This window comes from Lissotriton vulgaris, chromosome 4_1, assembly GCF_964263255.1.
Source record: "Lissotriton vulgaris chromosome 4_1, aLisVul1.2, whole genome shotgun sequence".
Classification (NCBI taxonomy): Eukaryota; Metazoa; Chordata; class Amphibia; order Caudata; family Salamandridae; genus Lissotriton; species Lissotriton vulgaris.
In genome coordinates this window covers 799,317,121-799,332,884 of record NC_141691.1, presented here as the reverse complement: position 1 = coordinate 799,332,884, position 15,764 = coordinate 799,317,121, and the positions used below count along the sequence as shown (strand labels likewise).

Below are 15,764 nucleotides of genomic sequence, written 5' to 3'. Positions count from 1 at the left end.
GGGTCACTCTCTCTGTGCCCGACAGAATTCCTCCTGGGTAGGCCCTCCTTCCACCTGCCACTCGGCAGGGGTCGGCAAATCCCCCACGGGAACAACATCCACCTCCGCGGACTCCGGGGTCACCTCCGCGGGCTCCCAATCCATCTCACGGGACGTGTCCTCCACAACATCATTGGGCTGGGCCATTATTCCAGGCTCCAACCCGGGTTGAGATCCTTGCCGGTCAGCCATGGACCTCATGGCCACGCAAGTCCATCCTGGTAACCCCAGCATTTCTGTGTGGGCTTGGAACTCCAACTCCTTCCAGGCGGTATACTCCAGATCATTTCCGAGCAGACACTCAACTGGCAAGGCAGGGCTTACAGCAACTCTCAACTGGCCCGAGACACCTCCCCACTCAAAGGGAACCTGAGCCACAGTGTTGTGACCCACACTGCAATGAGCCAACACAGCTGGATGTAGTACCTTTGGGATCACTTGCTCCGGGGACACCAGCTGTCTCAGTACCATCGTCATGCTGGCACCTGTGTCCCTCAGAGCTCCACCTCCTGCCCGTTAACCCGCACCCTCTGCCGGTACTTGGCAGTGTTCGAGGGTAACTGTGTCTCTGGGACCATCTCTCTATCCCCGAGTGAGACCAGGGTCAAGCCTGTCCACTCCCCTACCTCGCCTAGGGACAACTCCTCCCCCAGCGCTACACTAGCCACCCCGGGACTCTTACCTCCTGTGGGGGCTGGGGACTTCTTGCGGCACTGGGGATCCCCTCTTGCAGTGTCCAACCTACCCACACTCATAACACCAGGCAGTTCTGGGCTGCTGACTTTTGTCGGGGTAAGTGGGTTTCTGAAATCCAGATTGGGGTAGGGAACCTACCCCTTTACCAGGCTGTCTATTTTGTGGGCCTATAGAGAACTCCTTCCTTTTATCTCCCCCCTCTCTCTTCCAGGGAAAACCCTGTCCACCTTTTGGGGCGTCTCCCCCGGGTCCCTTGTGGGACAACCTAGTGCTAACCCATGTAACCGCCCGAGGGTCGGTCAGCTTGCGGTCCACCAGGTGTTGGCGCAGCTCCGGAAAACATTTATCTAGAAGGTGCTCCCTCAAAAACAAAATGTACAGCCCTTCATAATCACTCACTTTGTTGCCATTCACCCAACCATCTAAGGCCTTCCATGCATAATCAAAGAAATCAACCCAGTTTTGTGTGTGAAGCTTATGGCTGTTGAGGAACCTCTGGTGATACTTCTCTGGTGTGAGGCCAAACTTTCTAAGCAGTGCCTCCTTCATGACAGGGTAGTTGGTTTGGTCCGCTTTCTCTATATTCAGGAGTTTGTCCCTTGCCACTGGAGGTACCGATACAGGCCAACCCCCCAGTAACTCTCGGGTACCCCATGGGCTACCAAGGACACCTCATACGCCGCCAACCACTTGTCAATGTCATCCCCCACACTGAAACTGGCTATCACCTCCTTCGGTAGATAGAACTTAGGCTCCCGTGGAACCTCAGCTGGTACGCTGCCACCATTCATATTGCCTTGCGGCCCTATCTGCATTGCTCGCAGCTCCAATTCTTTTAGGGTAAGCTTGTGCGCAAGCTTCCTCTCCTCCATGGCTAGCCTCTTTTCCTCTCTCTCCTTATCCATTCTAGCAAGCTCCAATCTCAATTGCCTTTCCTTCCTCCTGTACTCATACTCCTCTGGCAATGCACTCCTCCTTGACTCCATACTGCCTGCCCCGGAACGTCTTCCTGGCAACACATTCTCACTAATGTCAATGTGCAGTAGGTTTAACTCTCCTGGAGCGCCCGCCTCCCCTTTTGCACCCAGCTCCTCCTGCCCCTCATCCACTCTCCCCTCCGGGTGGGCCATTACCCATGCCCTCAAGGCTTTCAGAAGCTCCTCTCTCTTGGCGCCTCGGCAGACGGACACCCCATCCCCTGACAGAAGTCCTTCAGCTGTGCCACCGTATACACTTCTAGGTTGGCCAGCTCAAACTCCATCCTGACAGGTGGGGACCCAGACAACTTAAAGGAAAGAAACACTAGGACGTAGGTTACAGGGCTGAAACAGGAGTCTGCGCAATCAATTATACAGTGGAGGTTAATTTGTTAGGCTTGCATACAACAGGTGTCCAATTGCAGCGCACACTGAATCACTGGAGGGTGCTGTACAACCACAGGTTCTTATCCCGCCACTGAACACCAATGTTAGAACTGGGGTCACCAATTCCACCACGGTAGCTTGGAGCGAGGCAGGAAGGCACCCGAAGGCTAGGTGTAAAGCTGAAGTGCAGCACACACTCACACTGAGACAGGGAGGCACACGCAATAAAATTACACCACACCAGATTGTTCTTTCAACAAGACTCTTTTATCTAGACTTTTTAGGCAAGTAAGTAACCTCTTTTATATACTAGGCATCCAGTAAGGCATTGAACATTCCTTCAACATCAGGCAACATTTCTGTTAATACCTCGCTATTATGTAGGGGCAGTCCAGGCAATTACATCCTTTGCAATCAGATTAATTAACGGTAACATTGCATTTGTCTGGCTTCAACACTAAAACATCTCCGGTGCAAGGGGCTCATTGAGTTAATTCAACATATGCATCCATGGCACAACAGCATTATATATAGCATTTCCCTAAATAGGGGCTCTCTAGAATGGTCAGTTCCCGAAAAAGGGGGTTAACCTAGGTAGAACACAACAAGGTATGAGCAGCATTAACAGTTCCCAGGCAGGGCCTCTCTCAAAAGGACTTTCTCCTAGAAAGGGGTGTCTTTAAACACAACACTTTGCTCCAAAGCAGTCTTGGGCCAAGTTTAGAAGGCCCCCAGGACCCACAAGGCATTTGTAGAGCTAATTAGGGCCAACAGGGCCAAATGGCAGTCTCAGGCAGGAGAGGGGCGGTTCCGGGGCTGTCCCTCTGGTCTTCCGAGGCTCCTCCGCAGTCCCGCTGTCCCGGTATACCTCCGCCCTCCCCTCTGGGTTTTTACCTCTGGTTTCGACCTCTTTCGTAATGCGGGAGCCCGCACAGGCCAAGCAGGCTCCCCGCAGCTTCACGTTGGTTTCCTTTGGCTCCTGGCAGGTCTGGGGCCGATCGAGGGCTCTCCCTCTCCTGGGAGCCCCCTCGCCAATGGTGAAAGCTGGTCCCGGGCCTTCCGTTGCCTTCTCGGGCCATGGAACCAATCAGAAGAGGGGATTTCAAAGGCGCGCCCACAGACACCAATAGCAGAGCAGCTTGCGGGCGCGGCAGCCTTGCCTAATGGCTGCGCGGCATTGGCGGGGGCATGGCCTATGACAAGGCCGACGCCCCATCATGTGGCTACAGCCGCTTTCCAGGCCCATCGCAGCCTTCAGTGATACCGCCGCGGCCCTCCCCAGGATTCGGGGGCCGCAGCAGGGAACTTGCAGCAGGAAGGGAGGTGCGGAGGCTGGTGCAGGGGCAGAGGCGGTGATTTCGGCCCCACAATAGCGCTCCTTCTTCTCCAGAGCACGCAACCGCACTATCAGCAGGCGTTGGGCTGCGGTGGTGATGTCAGGGGCAGTCTGCGCATAAACCACACAGCACCTTGGAGGTCAGTCACGGAGGGGCAGTGGCTGTGAGTTTAACAAGTAGCGCCTAGAAGCCCCAGCAGCAGGGTGTAGTTCTGGAATGGTAAGCGCTTCCTTGGCAATAATGCAGGGCACAGTTCTAGTGGCAACAGTTCTGAGCAGGATAGAGCTTAGAGATGACATCGCTTAGGGGGCAGACAGTCCCGGCAGCAAACAATTCTTGGCAGTTCAGGGCAAAGTAGCGCTTGGGATCAGTCACAGCTTAGGTAAGACAGTGCAGTGGCACTGTTCAGGCAGTAAGCGCTGGTTACCTGGTTGATCCCCCAGCAGTGTTCACAGCAGACAGGTGCTTCCACACAGCGCTTGATGGTCACAGCGCCCTTCTTGGGGGGATGGATGGTAGGTTCTTGTGTAGTTTCTTGGGGGGGAAAGATGGGGGGTTGAGTTGGTGGCTTCAGAGGCAGGATGGTTCCCCTTGGCACACTGGAGGTGGTTCCCTGGGTTCCCCAACGCTGGGCCAGATCAGCAGGCTGGCATAGTCCCTCACCTAACTTGGAAAAGCAGTGCCTAGGCTCAGTCAGTACCAGTAGTGTAGGTTCCTCCCCTAGGACCAACCGCCTAAACTCCTGCAGAGGTTCCCCCAGGTCCAGTGGTGCCCCAACTGACAGGCAGCGTTCCCTCCTTTGCCCTTATACCCCTAGGTCAGGTGACCCTCCTCTAAAGGCGGCAAAGAGTAACCCCTCCCCTGGTCTGGAAGATTCCAGGACCTTCTACATTCTAGGCTATGGACTAAAAAGGCGGGATTTCAGTGATACTGTATCATGATGTCCCAGCCTGCCCCTGACTACTAGTGTGTGTCTACAAAGGCCACTTCGCAGTAGCAGGTGCCTGTGGCAGCCATGTTGTTGGGAGAGAGCATCTGCACCTCAGCACTGTTTGGCAGTGGGAAGGCACCCAGAGACCTAGGTCCAACAAAAAGATGGCGGAAAAAACAAGGCAAAAGGGCAAAGAAAACGGGGTAAGACCACCCTAGGCCTGAGAGGTCTAACACTGGGTCATGGCATGAGTACATGGGTAGTGACTGGATGATTAGAGTGCTGCAAGGACAGTGCATGGCGATTTTATAACTGCTTGGGTTTTGGCGCAGTGATTGGATAAGTACATGATGCTGGATGGCTGATTTGAGGAGTGCATGGGTAGTGACAGAGGGATTTATGGAGTCCAACCTGGATAATTGGAGGAGTGAGTCACTACTGTGTAGGTGGTTAGAGGTCTGCATGGGTAGTGCACAGGGGATTGTTGCAGTGCATGTGTTAGTGTCTGGGTCATTCCATGAGTACATGGGTACTGACTGAAAGATTAGAGTACTGCAAGGAGAGTGCATGGTGAATTTATAAGTGCTTAGGCTTTGGTGAAGTGATTGGATAAGTACATGGTGCTGGCTGGGTGATTGAAAGAGTGCATAGGTACTGACAGGGCGATGGCTGGACTGCATGGGTAGTGCTCAGAGGATTGTAGCATAGCATGTGTTAGTGCCTGGGTCATTGCATAAGTACATGGCTACTGACTGGATGATTAGAGTACTGCAAAGACAGTGCATGTTGATTTTATAAGTGCCTCGGTTTTAGCGGAGTGATTGGATAAGTACATGGTGCTCGCTGGGTGATTGGAGGAGTTCATGGGTGGTGACAGGGCGATGGCTGGACTGCATGGGTACTGCTCAGGTTATTGTAGCAGTGCATGAGTCAGTGCATGAGTCATTACATGAGTGCATGGGCAGTGACTGGATGATTAGAGTGCTGCAAGGAGAGTGAATGGTGAATTTATAAGTGTTTGGGTTTTGGCAGAGTGATTGCATATGTACACCCATGTCATATCAGGCCCGCCCCCTTCCTTCACCACTGTGCGAACGCCCCCCCTGGCGGGGTTTAATTCGGGGGATTAATTCCCCTTGAATGTTGAGGGTCCCTGGGGGCCAACTAGCCCACCAGGTACCTCCAGTAAGCGCCACAGAGCTGGGTTGCAGAGAGGTGGTCTGAGGCCACGCCCCTTTTTTACACCTCTCTGCAGCAGAACTCTGTGGTGCTTACTGGACGTACCTGGTGGGCTAGTTGGCCCCCAGGGACCCTCAGGATTCAAGGACATTAATCCCCCAACTTAAAAACGCGCCACAGGGCGGTTTGAACACTTGTCACATCAGGCCACACCCCCTCCCTGCACCACTGTGCAAACGCAGCCCCTGGTGCATTGTAAATTGGGGGATTAAGGCCCCTTGAGTCCTGAGGGTCCTTGGGGGCCAACTAGCCCACCAGGTACCTCCAGTAAGCACCACAGAGCTGAGTTGCAGAGTGGCATAAAAAGGGGGCAAGGCCTATGACCACCTCTCTCTCTCTCTCTCTCTCTCTCTCTCTATATATATATATATATATATATATATATATATATATATATATATATATATATATATATATATATATATATATATATATATATATATATATATATATTGCCAAAGATCCTCTCTTGGTTGAAGAAAGGGAAGGGACACAGCGGGGTTCGTTCAGGACATTTATTAAACAAAGTCAGCATGACCGGTTTCGGCGTCAAGCCTCTTCAGATGCCGCAGTTCGTGTGAGGTGATTTCCTTTAGTAACAACAAACTCCTCCCATTAGGTAACGAGAGGCCCAGCCTCTATATATATATATGATCACATGTTGCTCCCAGATAGTATAAAGCTAGACAATGCAATGAAGATCCTGTGGCTTGCCTATATAAAAAAGGGCAGCCACAGATTGGACATGCAAGAACTATTCAGTTACCCTGCGAGTCTCACATCCACCATTAAAGACTCTTTAAATGTACGATTTTAAGGATGTGTAAAAATGATGGGGACTATATTGAAAGCCGAAACCATACGGTTTCACAAAAATAAAATCATAAAATCTACATCTACTATGGAATCATACCTTTCTAGGGTCACAATTAGTCATCACAGATATTTAGTAACAAGGTTGAGATTTAATGTAATTCATTTTATGGTTGCATTTCCTGAACCAGTTGCTCATTCTAGTAAACGTGTGAGCAATGTTCGCCTCAGGCTACACTGCTTTTTATGCTTTATTGTACATTATATTACTTGTTTAGGAAGCCTGCATTATTACCTATCCTGAAGGAGGCAAACGCTATGGGCCACGTGTATCAAAATAGCATTTTGCCATTACCAAGTAGCGATTTTTACAGAACCGCTATTTGGTAATCGCAAAATGCTATGTATGTAAGGAATCAGCAAAGATTTTAGGATTCCTTAATATTACCTAATAGCGATTCGGTACATAGCGAATCGCAATTAGGCAATATTAATCCATTTGCTCCTATGGGCGGAGAGGCCCATAGGTGCAAATGGTTTTGCATTAACTAATTTGCCATTACCTAATTGGTAATTGCTAAGGCCCCCTTGAAGCACCACAAAAAAATGAATGTGCCATGTAAAGCCCACATGCCCTCGGGACCAGTGTGCACTGCATGGCACTTTGAAAAATGCAGTTTTGTGCATTTTACAGTTTGCACATGGTTACCATTGACTTGAAGTCGAGGGTAATTGCATTTTTCTAAATGCACAGTTTGCATTTGGAAAATGCTTCATACATGTGCTTACAGAATTACTAATTGTGATTCCATATTAGCATTTGCAATTTTAGGGAATCACAAAAAATTGTGGTTACCTAAATTTGCGGCTGCAAAGCCTTTAATGCATCATGAAAGTCTATTTTGCATTCACAAATGACCGAATTTTGTGATTTGCATCGTTTGCAAATGCAAAATTGTTTCATGCATGTGGGCCTAGATATGGTAGACAAGCTATGTTTAATGTACAATCGTTATCATCAGTTCATACCTGTGTGGCAGTGGTTAGTTGTAGCCAGCGCTCAATCATATTGAAAAAGTGGACGGGTCGGTTTAATGTCTGTTAATCGAAGGCACTCTAGGCACTTTATTATGAAGAGACCTGTTCCTTATATTCTAAGTGATCAACACTCTAGATATAGACTATTGTGTGTTTTTATGTATATTAACTTATATGATTGGTTCTCTGCAGAACTTATTTTAATTATATATTTTGAATGTATAAATCATGTTTTTGTACTTGATGCTTTTAGGGTCCTTGGCAGATGAATAAAGTATTTTTTGATGATGATGATGAACTCCAGTCAATCAGTGCTATTCCACCTCCACCTTTTGTCTTCTCTGGAGAGGTACAAAATGGAGCCCTTGTACAGAATAAGTAATCCATAGCGGATTGACACACTTCATTTAAGTGTGTTTCAGTCAGACCCATGAAACCAAGGTCTATGTATAAGATCACGTCATCTATTTCTTTGTAGTGTTTGACAACTCTTCACTGACCGCCATAAATTCATACCAAAATAGATACAAAGTATAGCGCTACCTGCTATGTATGCTTAGATAAAGGCCTGCTTCAATATTAAAGCATGGTAATGTATAGATACGTCCTAAAATGAAAGAAGTGTGGGGCATATTGTCAAGAACTGTGTTAAAATTAACAATTGTTTAGCGGCAGAAAACTGCCACTACAGAGGCGATAATGGGCTTGATAATGTGGCCTGGAGAATTCCCATAGAAGCCCATGTTCACCTCAGAGCATGAGCTTCTATTGGAATTCTCCAGGGCATATTATCAAGCCCATTATCGCTGCTTTAGCGGTTTTCTGCCGCTAAACCGGCGATAATTTTAACACCGTTTTCTTGATAATATGCCCCTGTGTTCTCATATATTTGCTCATCAACTTGAACATCGTTAACAAGAAAAGTGACAATATGTGTGATGAAAGCTTTGTTGTCTCAAAAGAGGGTTTAGTTTGCTATTGTATGAAAGTAAATTAAATATTACACATAGGCCTGTCGTATTGTCAATATTTCAAAAGTACTTACATCCACGTGCATCCACAGTCCATGCTTTTCACATACATCAGCAATATCAGCAAGAGGGTCGAAAGCTCCGAACACTGTTGTCCCAGCAGTGGCACTGACATAAAACGGGATATATCCCTGAAAAAGAAACAACGTCATACATTAAAAATGAAACAAGGATGTCTAATTTCTATGAGTTTTGGGTGTGGTTTAAGGACGGATTTAGCTGTTGACAAAAGCCTATGAAATGTATGAAAAGTATTAAACAATATTCATAAAACAAATCTTTGGGCCATCCCCCTTCGGCCATTGCTTGCTCAAAGTGTCATTCATATGTTGTAACTGCCCACAAGACTGCATTTATGAAGGGGGCAATTGATCAGCCCCATTCGAGAATTGCCTTGTTGGAAGTGTCATTCAACTGTTTTATCTTTCCAAAGGCCAAGCATTCGTTGTTGGAAGTACTAGGGGGCATATTTACAAAACAGTGATGGAGCATGGCTTAACAGCTCGCTACGCCACTTCTAAAACACAGTGCTGCACCGTATTTACAACAATATGGTGCAGCCCTGTGTTTCCCCCTGAAATGGCCAAAATTCATCTTCCTAACCCCACCGAAGGGACACCTTGCTCCACAGTGCAAGGGTACCTGCGTTGTGGGGAATGATTGTTCATGCGCAAGAAGGTGTTCCTTCCTGCACATAAAAAAACCCTAATTGGCGATTTGCAACTTCTACAAGTGTGCTGCTTTGTGCAGCACATATAGAAGTTGCAACTCGTCATCTTTAAAATGAAGGGACACCTTCCTGCACACAAAACAATCATGCATGGTGTTTTTCTGTTTTTATTTGTGTTACACAATGCAGCACACATAAAAACAGCAAAAACAAGGGGAAATACAATTTCTCCTGGTTGCGCCCTGTTAAGACAAGGTTTTACCTGGTCTTAATTTTGGCACTGCCCCATATTTACGCCACTCTTGTAAATAGAGGGCAGCGCCTAAATCAATGGGTGTTGTGGCGGAATGCCCACCGCAACACCCATTGCCCACCCCTTTTACGCTAAGTAGAGCGTGAAAAGGTGCCTTATTTGCAAGGCAGCATTAAGCCACATTTAGTGGCTTAACGCTGCTTGTAAATAAGGCGAAGCCCGTAACGCCACTGCAACATCAAAAAAGTGACGTTCTTGCGGCTATAGAGGCATGAGATATGCCCCCTAGGTGTCATGACTCCTGGCATTGTACTGTGTAAATCCACCACAGAGGCAACCACTGTGAGGGAAAGAAGCCCTCTCTGTTGACAGTGTCTTTGCCCACCGACATGCAAAGGACTCATTCACATGACGGTGCCATAACCTCCTACACAAGGGTGCCCCATGAGCCCTGAGGCTGGTTTGCACAGCCATGAAGTGATAAGAGCAAACACGTCATGCTCCCAACACATGGAGGATGATGGGAGCAGCATCTTTTGTACTATCCAGAGCACCCTCACAACCTCTCACAGTCACCATGAGCCATAACGTTACCTAGATAAGATGGTGGGAGAGACCCACCAGGAAACAGGCTAGTGTTGGCCATGTGTGTGGTGGGAGCAAATGCTTTGGAGTGAATAGGCAGCAGCCCTTGTAGGTATGCGCTCTAGCCGGCGAGCTAAACATCTATCAGGGGTGAGTGAAGCAGAGATCAGAAACAACAAAAGTAGAGTCGTCCAAACCTTGTTAGACCACATAGAGAGTGAAAGGGATGGCAGAGAGTAAAAAAAGTGTGGTGGAGTGCAGTGTGTGTGTTGTGCGTTAGTGTTATTATGGTAGAAGGGATTATATGTTTGTAAAGTGAATAAGGGTGGTCTGTTAGGTGTAATTACAGCAGGGAGCGTATGTCTGAATGTAAGTCCCAGTAAGACATACTCAGTCTTTCATTCATCAAATGTTGGTTAACTGAATATCATTAAAATAGGCAGTTGTAGCACGTGTTATTTTGCAGTATGATCCAAAAAATTGAAACAAAAGGGTACAGTTTCACTATGAGGTATTTCTATACACGTAGTAGATTAATGATACAGGATGTATACAGATATAATGAATGGGAATGGTGCACAATTTATAGTGATTCTCATCATAGGACGTCAATCATCCAGCACAGTACTGCTCCCTTTGTCATGTGCATAATGCTCCCACACACAACGCTAATCATCATAGGTTTATCAATGTCCAGTATGAACGCTCATGCGCATAAATGTGACAGAAAAATACCATAAAGTCTGGACTCAATTTACCCTTCGAACATTTACAGTGCAGACTGAGCCTACAAGACGGTTTCAGTGACTTGAACAATTGCTGTTGAGCTCGTTAATTAAGATACCAGATGCTAAAATCTGTTTTGTACAGTGCATAGAAACAGTGCTTTAATTAATAGTATTGTGACTAAATGAATGAGTAAATTAATGCATGGTGTAATTGTAAAGCCTACTGCTACCCTGTGGTAAGCAGGCACTAGATACACCTGACAGGCATAGACAGCTAACATTGAGAGCAGATGTGTTTTGATTTTTCAGTTTCTTATAAAACATGAGGAGATGAGAAATATGTCTGATAGGCAGGGGAAGACCTTCAAAGACAAAGAATGTCCACCAAGGTAAGAGCCGTGGAACAAGGACAGTTCACCAAGACATTGGATGCCAACCTCCATATAGGAGTAGGCAGGTATGGGACACCCTTGGACATGAGAATGCAGAGAACAGTGCACTGGGCAGCTTTAAAATGAATTCTTGCCTCTGCTGACAGTCATATAAAAGTTAAGATACTGCCATATAAAAATCAAGTTACTCATACTGTCAAGAAGCATAAAAAACTACCCCCCTTTTTGGGTCTGGCCTACCTTTTACAGTCAATATAATAAACTGTTTCTTTCATTTAAACGTTCTTCTTCAAAATATTGGTGCGTTTGTGTGCAGAGATGTAGGAAGCTGGCTCTTTATGTGATATATCACTACATTGATATACAGTGTGAATAGTCCAGAGGTTCCCTTATGAGTGGACAGCGGCTTGCTATGCAATTCCAAAGTGCTCTATTAGGGGGTAGTTAGTAGAGCACCCTTAGGCTTAATACAGAGGAGTGCAAGACATTTGTACAATACACACAATTAATAAATAACAACACGACTTAAGAAGGAGTTCCCTACCAATTTAAAAAAATACCAAGTACCCATATACATGATTTGGCATCAGAGATAAATCGTTCAGGTAAGTACTTTTTCAATATAAATTCTTTTCACTTTAAAAAGAGGACACTGCAATTTCTGAGTTCTGCAATGTTATGCTATGTAAGGAAGAACATGTTCTGCACACAGGTACAGTACATCCACTTACAGGACCAATCTCGAGGAGTTAAGGTGAGTAGTGGGTAAGGTCCAAGGCAGCACCAACAGTACACCACCTGTGGTGCAAAGGTGGCAGTTTTCAAATCAATTTAGGGAGCCCAATGGCTTCAATGGGGATCGATCACTGCAAAAAGAGGCTGCGGGCTCTGGCTAGGAAGCCAGTCGGGCTGAACCAGGAAATGGACTCAGGGCTTGCGATGCTCCAAGACGGGAAGGACACCTTTGGTCCACTTCTCAAAGGCCCAGAGGCGCCAGTTGCAGGTGTGTCCTTAGGCATCGGGTTTTTCCTTAATTGAGCTGTTGCGGTTGAGGGGGCCTGCATGCAGAGGCTACAGGTAATGTTGGGGAGTCCAGGAGAGGTGAAGCCACATTGGACTCGAGCTCTGGAGGACTAGGGAATGCTGTTGGCACTGGTGGCCCACTTCAACATGGGCTGGAGGAGACAGGTGAAGTGGTGTCTTTGGGTGTCAGATTTTGGTGGTTCTGGAGACCTCAGGGACTTCTATTCTGGAGAGTTTTTAGAACAGGTCTGCTGTTCTTGAGAAGTCTTGAGTCTTTTTTGAAGGAAGGCAGTCCTCCCAAGTTTCTGGAGTCACAGCTGTTGTGCCTTTTTTCGCCAAGTATGTACACAGGCCGGCAGGGTTTGTACCAGGTCAGCTGCTTCATCTCTCTTCTCGGCCTTTGTGGCTCTTTGGTGTCCTCTCTCTTCTTAGGTCATTAGGATCTTCCCCTCTGGTGCTAGGGCCTCCCCTAAATACTGAATTTAGGGGTTGTTCGGGGAGTGTAGGGTAGTAGCCAATGGGCTACTGACTCTTGGGGTCACTAAGCCCCCTATATGATCACTTCATGTGGGAAGTTGGCATAACCCTGCCACAGAATTCCTATGTATGCATCACAAAAAGGCTATTTCTAAAAAATCGTGTCCACCTCATAGTAACAACATTAGGGGTGGTACTACCTGACTATTTAATTTTCCCATGCCCCTGTCCAGAGCCAAGGGGGCTCTGGACAGGGGCAGGTTCGGCTTCTTCTCCTGTGAGAGCTGCCAGATGTACATTTCAAAGGCAGCAGCTTATTTGAAGCTCATCGACCCAAAGAGGATAATCAGCAGGATATCCTGTGGGAGGGGGTGTTACATCCTCTTCCCGGACAGGCTTTGTTCTAGGTCTCCTGAGAGCAAAAGGCTCTCGCTCAAGGAGGTCAGAACAGTGTCTAGGGTGGCAGGCTGGCAGAAACCAATCATCAAGCACACCTGAGGCTGGAAAGTTTTCAGGGGGCACCTCTAAGGTGCCCTCTGGCTGTATGTGTTGGGATATCCAACAATGGTACAAAAGGGGGTGGTGATGGACGGAGCATCTGAATCAATCAAACACTCACACCCAGTCAAAAGATCTGGGTTTAATCCATCACCGTTCTTTAGCCCACTCTGCCACCCCAGTTCAGACATGGCTATATGCAAATCAGTCTGACCCTGTGCCTCATGGGAACAGTCTAGCCCGAACTGCCAAGCCATGTCTTCCCTGGACCATCACCACCCCCTTTTGTACTGGGAAATCCAACAATGGCATCCGTGTGGGTTTATTAATATGAAATGTTTGATACCAAACATACCTATTTTGTGTGAAGCCACTATGCAGCTGGGGAACTCGTTTTCAAAAGTGTCCAGCACATGTTTTAAAACGGCTTCCCTGGTCACTTGTACTGGCAGTAATAGGACTGACCAGCACAGGGTTATATCTGCCCTCACATGTAATATTGAGCACCCTGCCTTAGGGCTGTCAGACCTGCTGTAGGAGTGACTTACAAATATTACATGCAGTGTTAGGGGACATGGCACACAGGAATGTGTGACATGTTGTGTTTTCCCTTTTGTCTGCTCCAAGACACACCGCCTGCTATAGCAGCCTTGCATTTGCTTGATGAGGTGTCCCTTAGGGTGGAAGATATCATGCTGCTGCCCTTAGGGACCCTTTTTAGTACCTCAGGCCCTGGGTACCAGGTGTACCATTTACATACTGTTGCTGCTGTGTGAGTGTGTTGCACAAACACTTTACACATTGCCTCTGTGATAAGCCTGACTGCTCATGCCAAGCTACCAGGGGGTGAGCAGGGTTTATCTTCAGCGCGTAACTCCCTTGCCCTACCTAGAGTGGTGGTTTCTGCCTGCCTTTGGCGCAAGCCTTAGCCAACGAGAAATCCCATTTCTAACACAAACCTGCCAACTTACAAAATAACTTCACAGTGTGAGGAGGGGGTGGGGCTTTGGAAGGGGCGGGTCTGGTACCAAGAACTATCTAAGAGGCACTCTGCTCCTCACCAATCGCCAGATGTCCTCCCAAAGAAAACCAAAACAAAGGGTCATCCAGGCTGCTGCCCATGTCCTGGGGTATATTTATACCTTTAATGAACATCGGCTGCTTACAGCCTTCAAAAATGAGCTGGAAATCCACTGTTTATAGTGGTTTTCAGCTTTTTGTCGCTCCCAACATGTGGTTTGGCTCTTCTCCGTGTGACTGTGTGAAGGGAGCCAAAATCATGTGATACATGGTGGCACCGTGTGAGTTAGCAGGTATATATTTACAAGGGACTTACAGAGGTGTAGTAAAGGTTTTGCCAGTTGGGGAAAATTATTGAACCTTTTTAGGGAAAGTACACTAGTACTGGGGACCTGGTTAGCATGAATCCGGTGCACTTCAGTCAAAGTTGCATCAATTGCAAGGCAAACCATAGAGGGGTACAACAATAAAATCCCAGTTTCCTTCACAAGCCCCCCCACACAGCCCACATGCCAGGAAACTTAGTCCAAGCAAGGGGTGGGCGTATGCTGGGTAATGAAGTCCAGAGAATGATAGTAAGTTTTCCAAAAAGTCTTTATTTTCAAGTCTTTTACGATATTGAAACTTTGAACTCAGCCAAGGCGTTTTGTTTTCTCTCGGAGAACTTCATCAGGGCTTGTAGGGGGATTGAACCTCACGATACAGATGTACGGATACACATAAAGGCTCTGCAATAAATTAATATTGGGCGCAGTGTAGAGCGTAAGAAGACCTGGTCGGCCTGGTGTCTAAATAAGGCACAACGTAAATAAAGAACTATTGAGTTGCAAGATTGGGCTCCAGAGTAGCATATGATGGGAGCTGTTAACCAAGGTAGTGGAGCCAACTGTGGCCTTTGAACCTAGAGCGGGATCAGTATATTGAAAAATAGTCGCGCTGGACTCAAAGGGGAAATCCCCATGGCCAAAAAAGGCCTTGCAACATCAGGTCAGACACTCCGAGGGCCGTGGGAATTTCCCCTTTGAGACCAGTGTTACTGCCTGGAGCATCAACCACATTCTGCGACTATTTTTCAATATATAGATTCTAGTTCTAGGTTCAGAGGCCAGAACTGGCTCCACTACCTTGGCTAACAGCCCATCATACGATGCTCTGGAGCGCGATCTTGAAACGCAATAGTTCTTTATTTAAGGACTCGTGGCTTATTTAGACGCCAAGCCGGACCAGGCCTTCTTACACTGTACACTGCACCCAACATTATTTATTGCAGAGCCCTTTATGTGTAGCCATACATCTGTATTGTGAGGGTCATTGCCCCTACAAGCCCTGACGAAGTTCTCCATGAGAGAGCGAAACACGTTGGCTGAGTAAAACGTTTCTATAATGTAAAAGCATTGAAAATAAAGATTTTTGGGAAAACTTACTATCATTCTCTGGACTTCATCACCCGGAGTACACCCATCCCTTGCTTTGTATAGGATCTGGTTTACAGAGGCATCACCTGACAGCTGATGCTCTGGCTTGTTGCGCAGGACTTGTAAACAATTTAAAACTAGCGTGTGGTGCAGAAGCATTAGTCCACCATCCTTTCCTCTTTGTTGCAGAAGACTTAGTCAAACCTGGGAGAGTC

At 47.2% G+C, this 15,764-nt stretch overlaps 1 protein-coding gene across 1 annotated transcript in view; it reads right to left on the bottom strand.

Annotated features, from left to right (window-relative positions):
* Positions 1 to 15,764, bottom strand: part of LOC147722600 (glutamate decarboxylase 1-like) — a 1,148,213-nt gene that overhangs the window by 315,797 nt on the left and 816,652 nt on the right. The window contains exon 9 of the mRNA XM_086965127.1: positions 8,503 to 8,619. Coding sequence (XP_086821253.1) covers positions 8,503 to 8,619 — 117 coding nt within the window. The remainder of the gene's footprint in view (positions 1 to 8,502; positions 8,620 to 15,764) is intronic.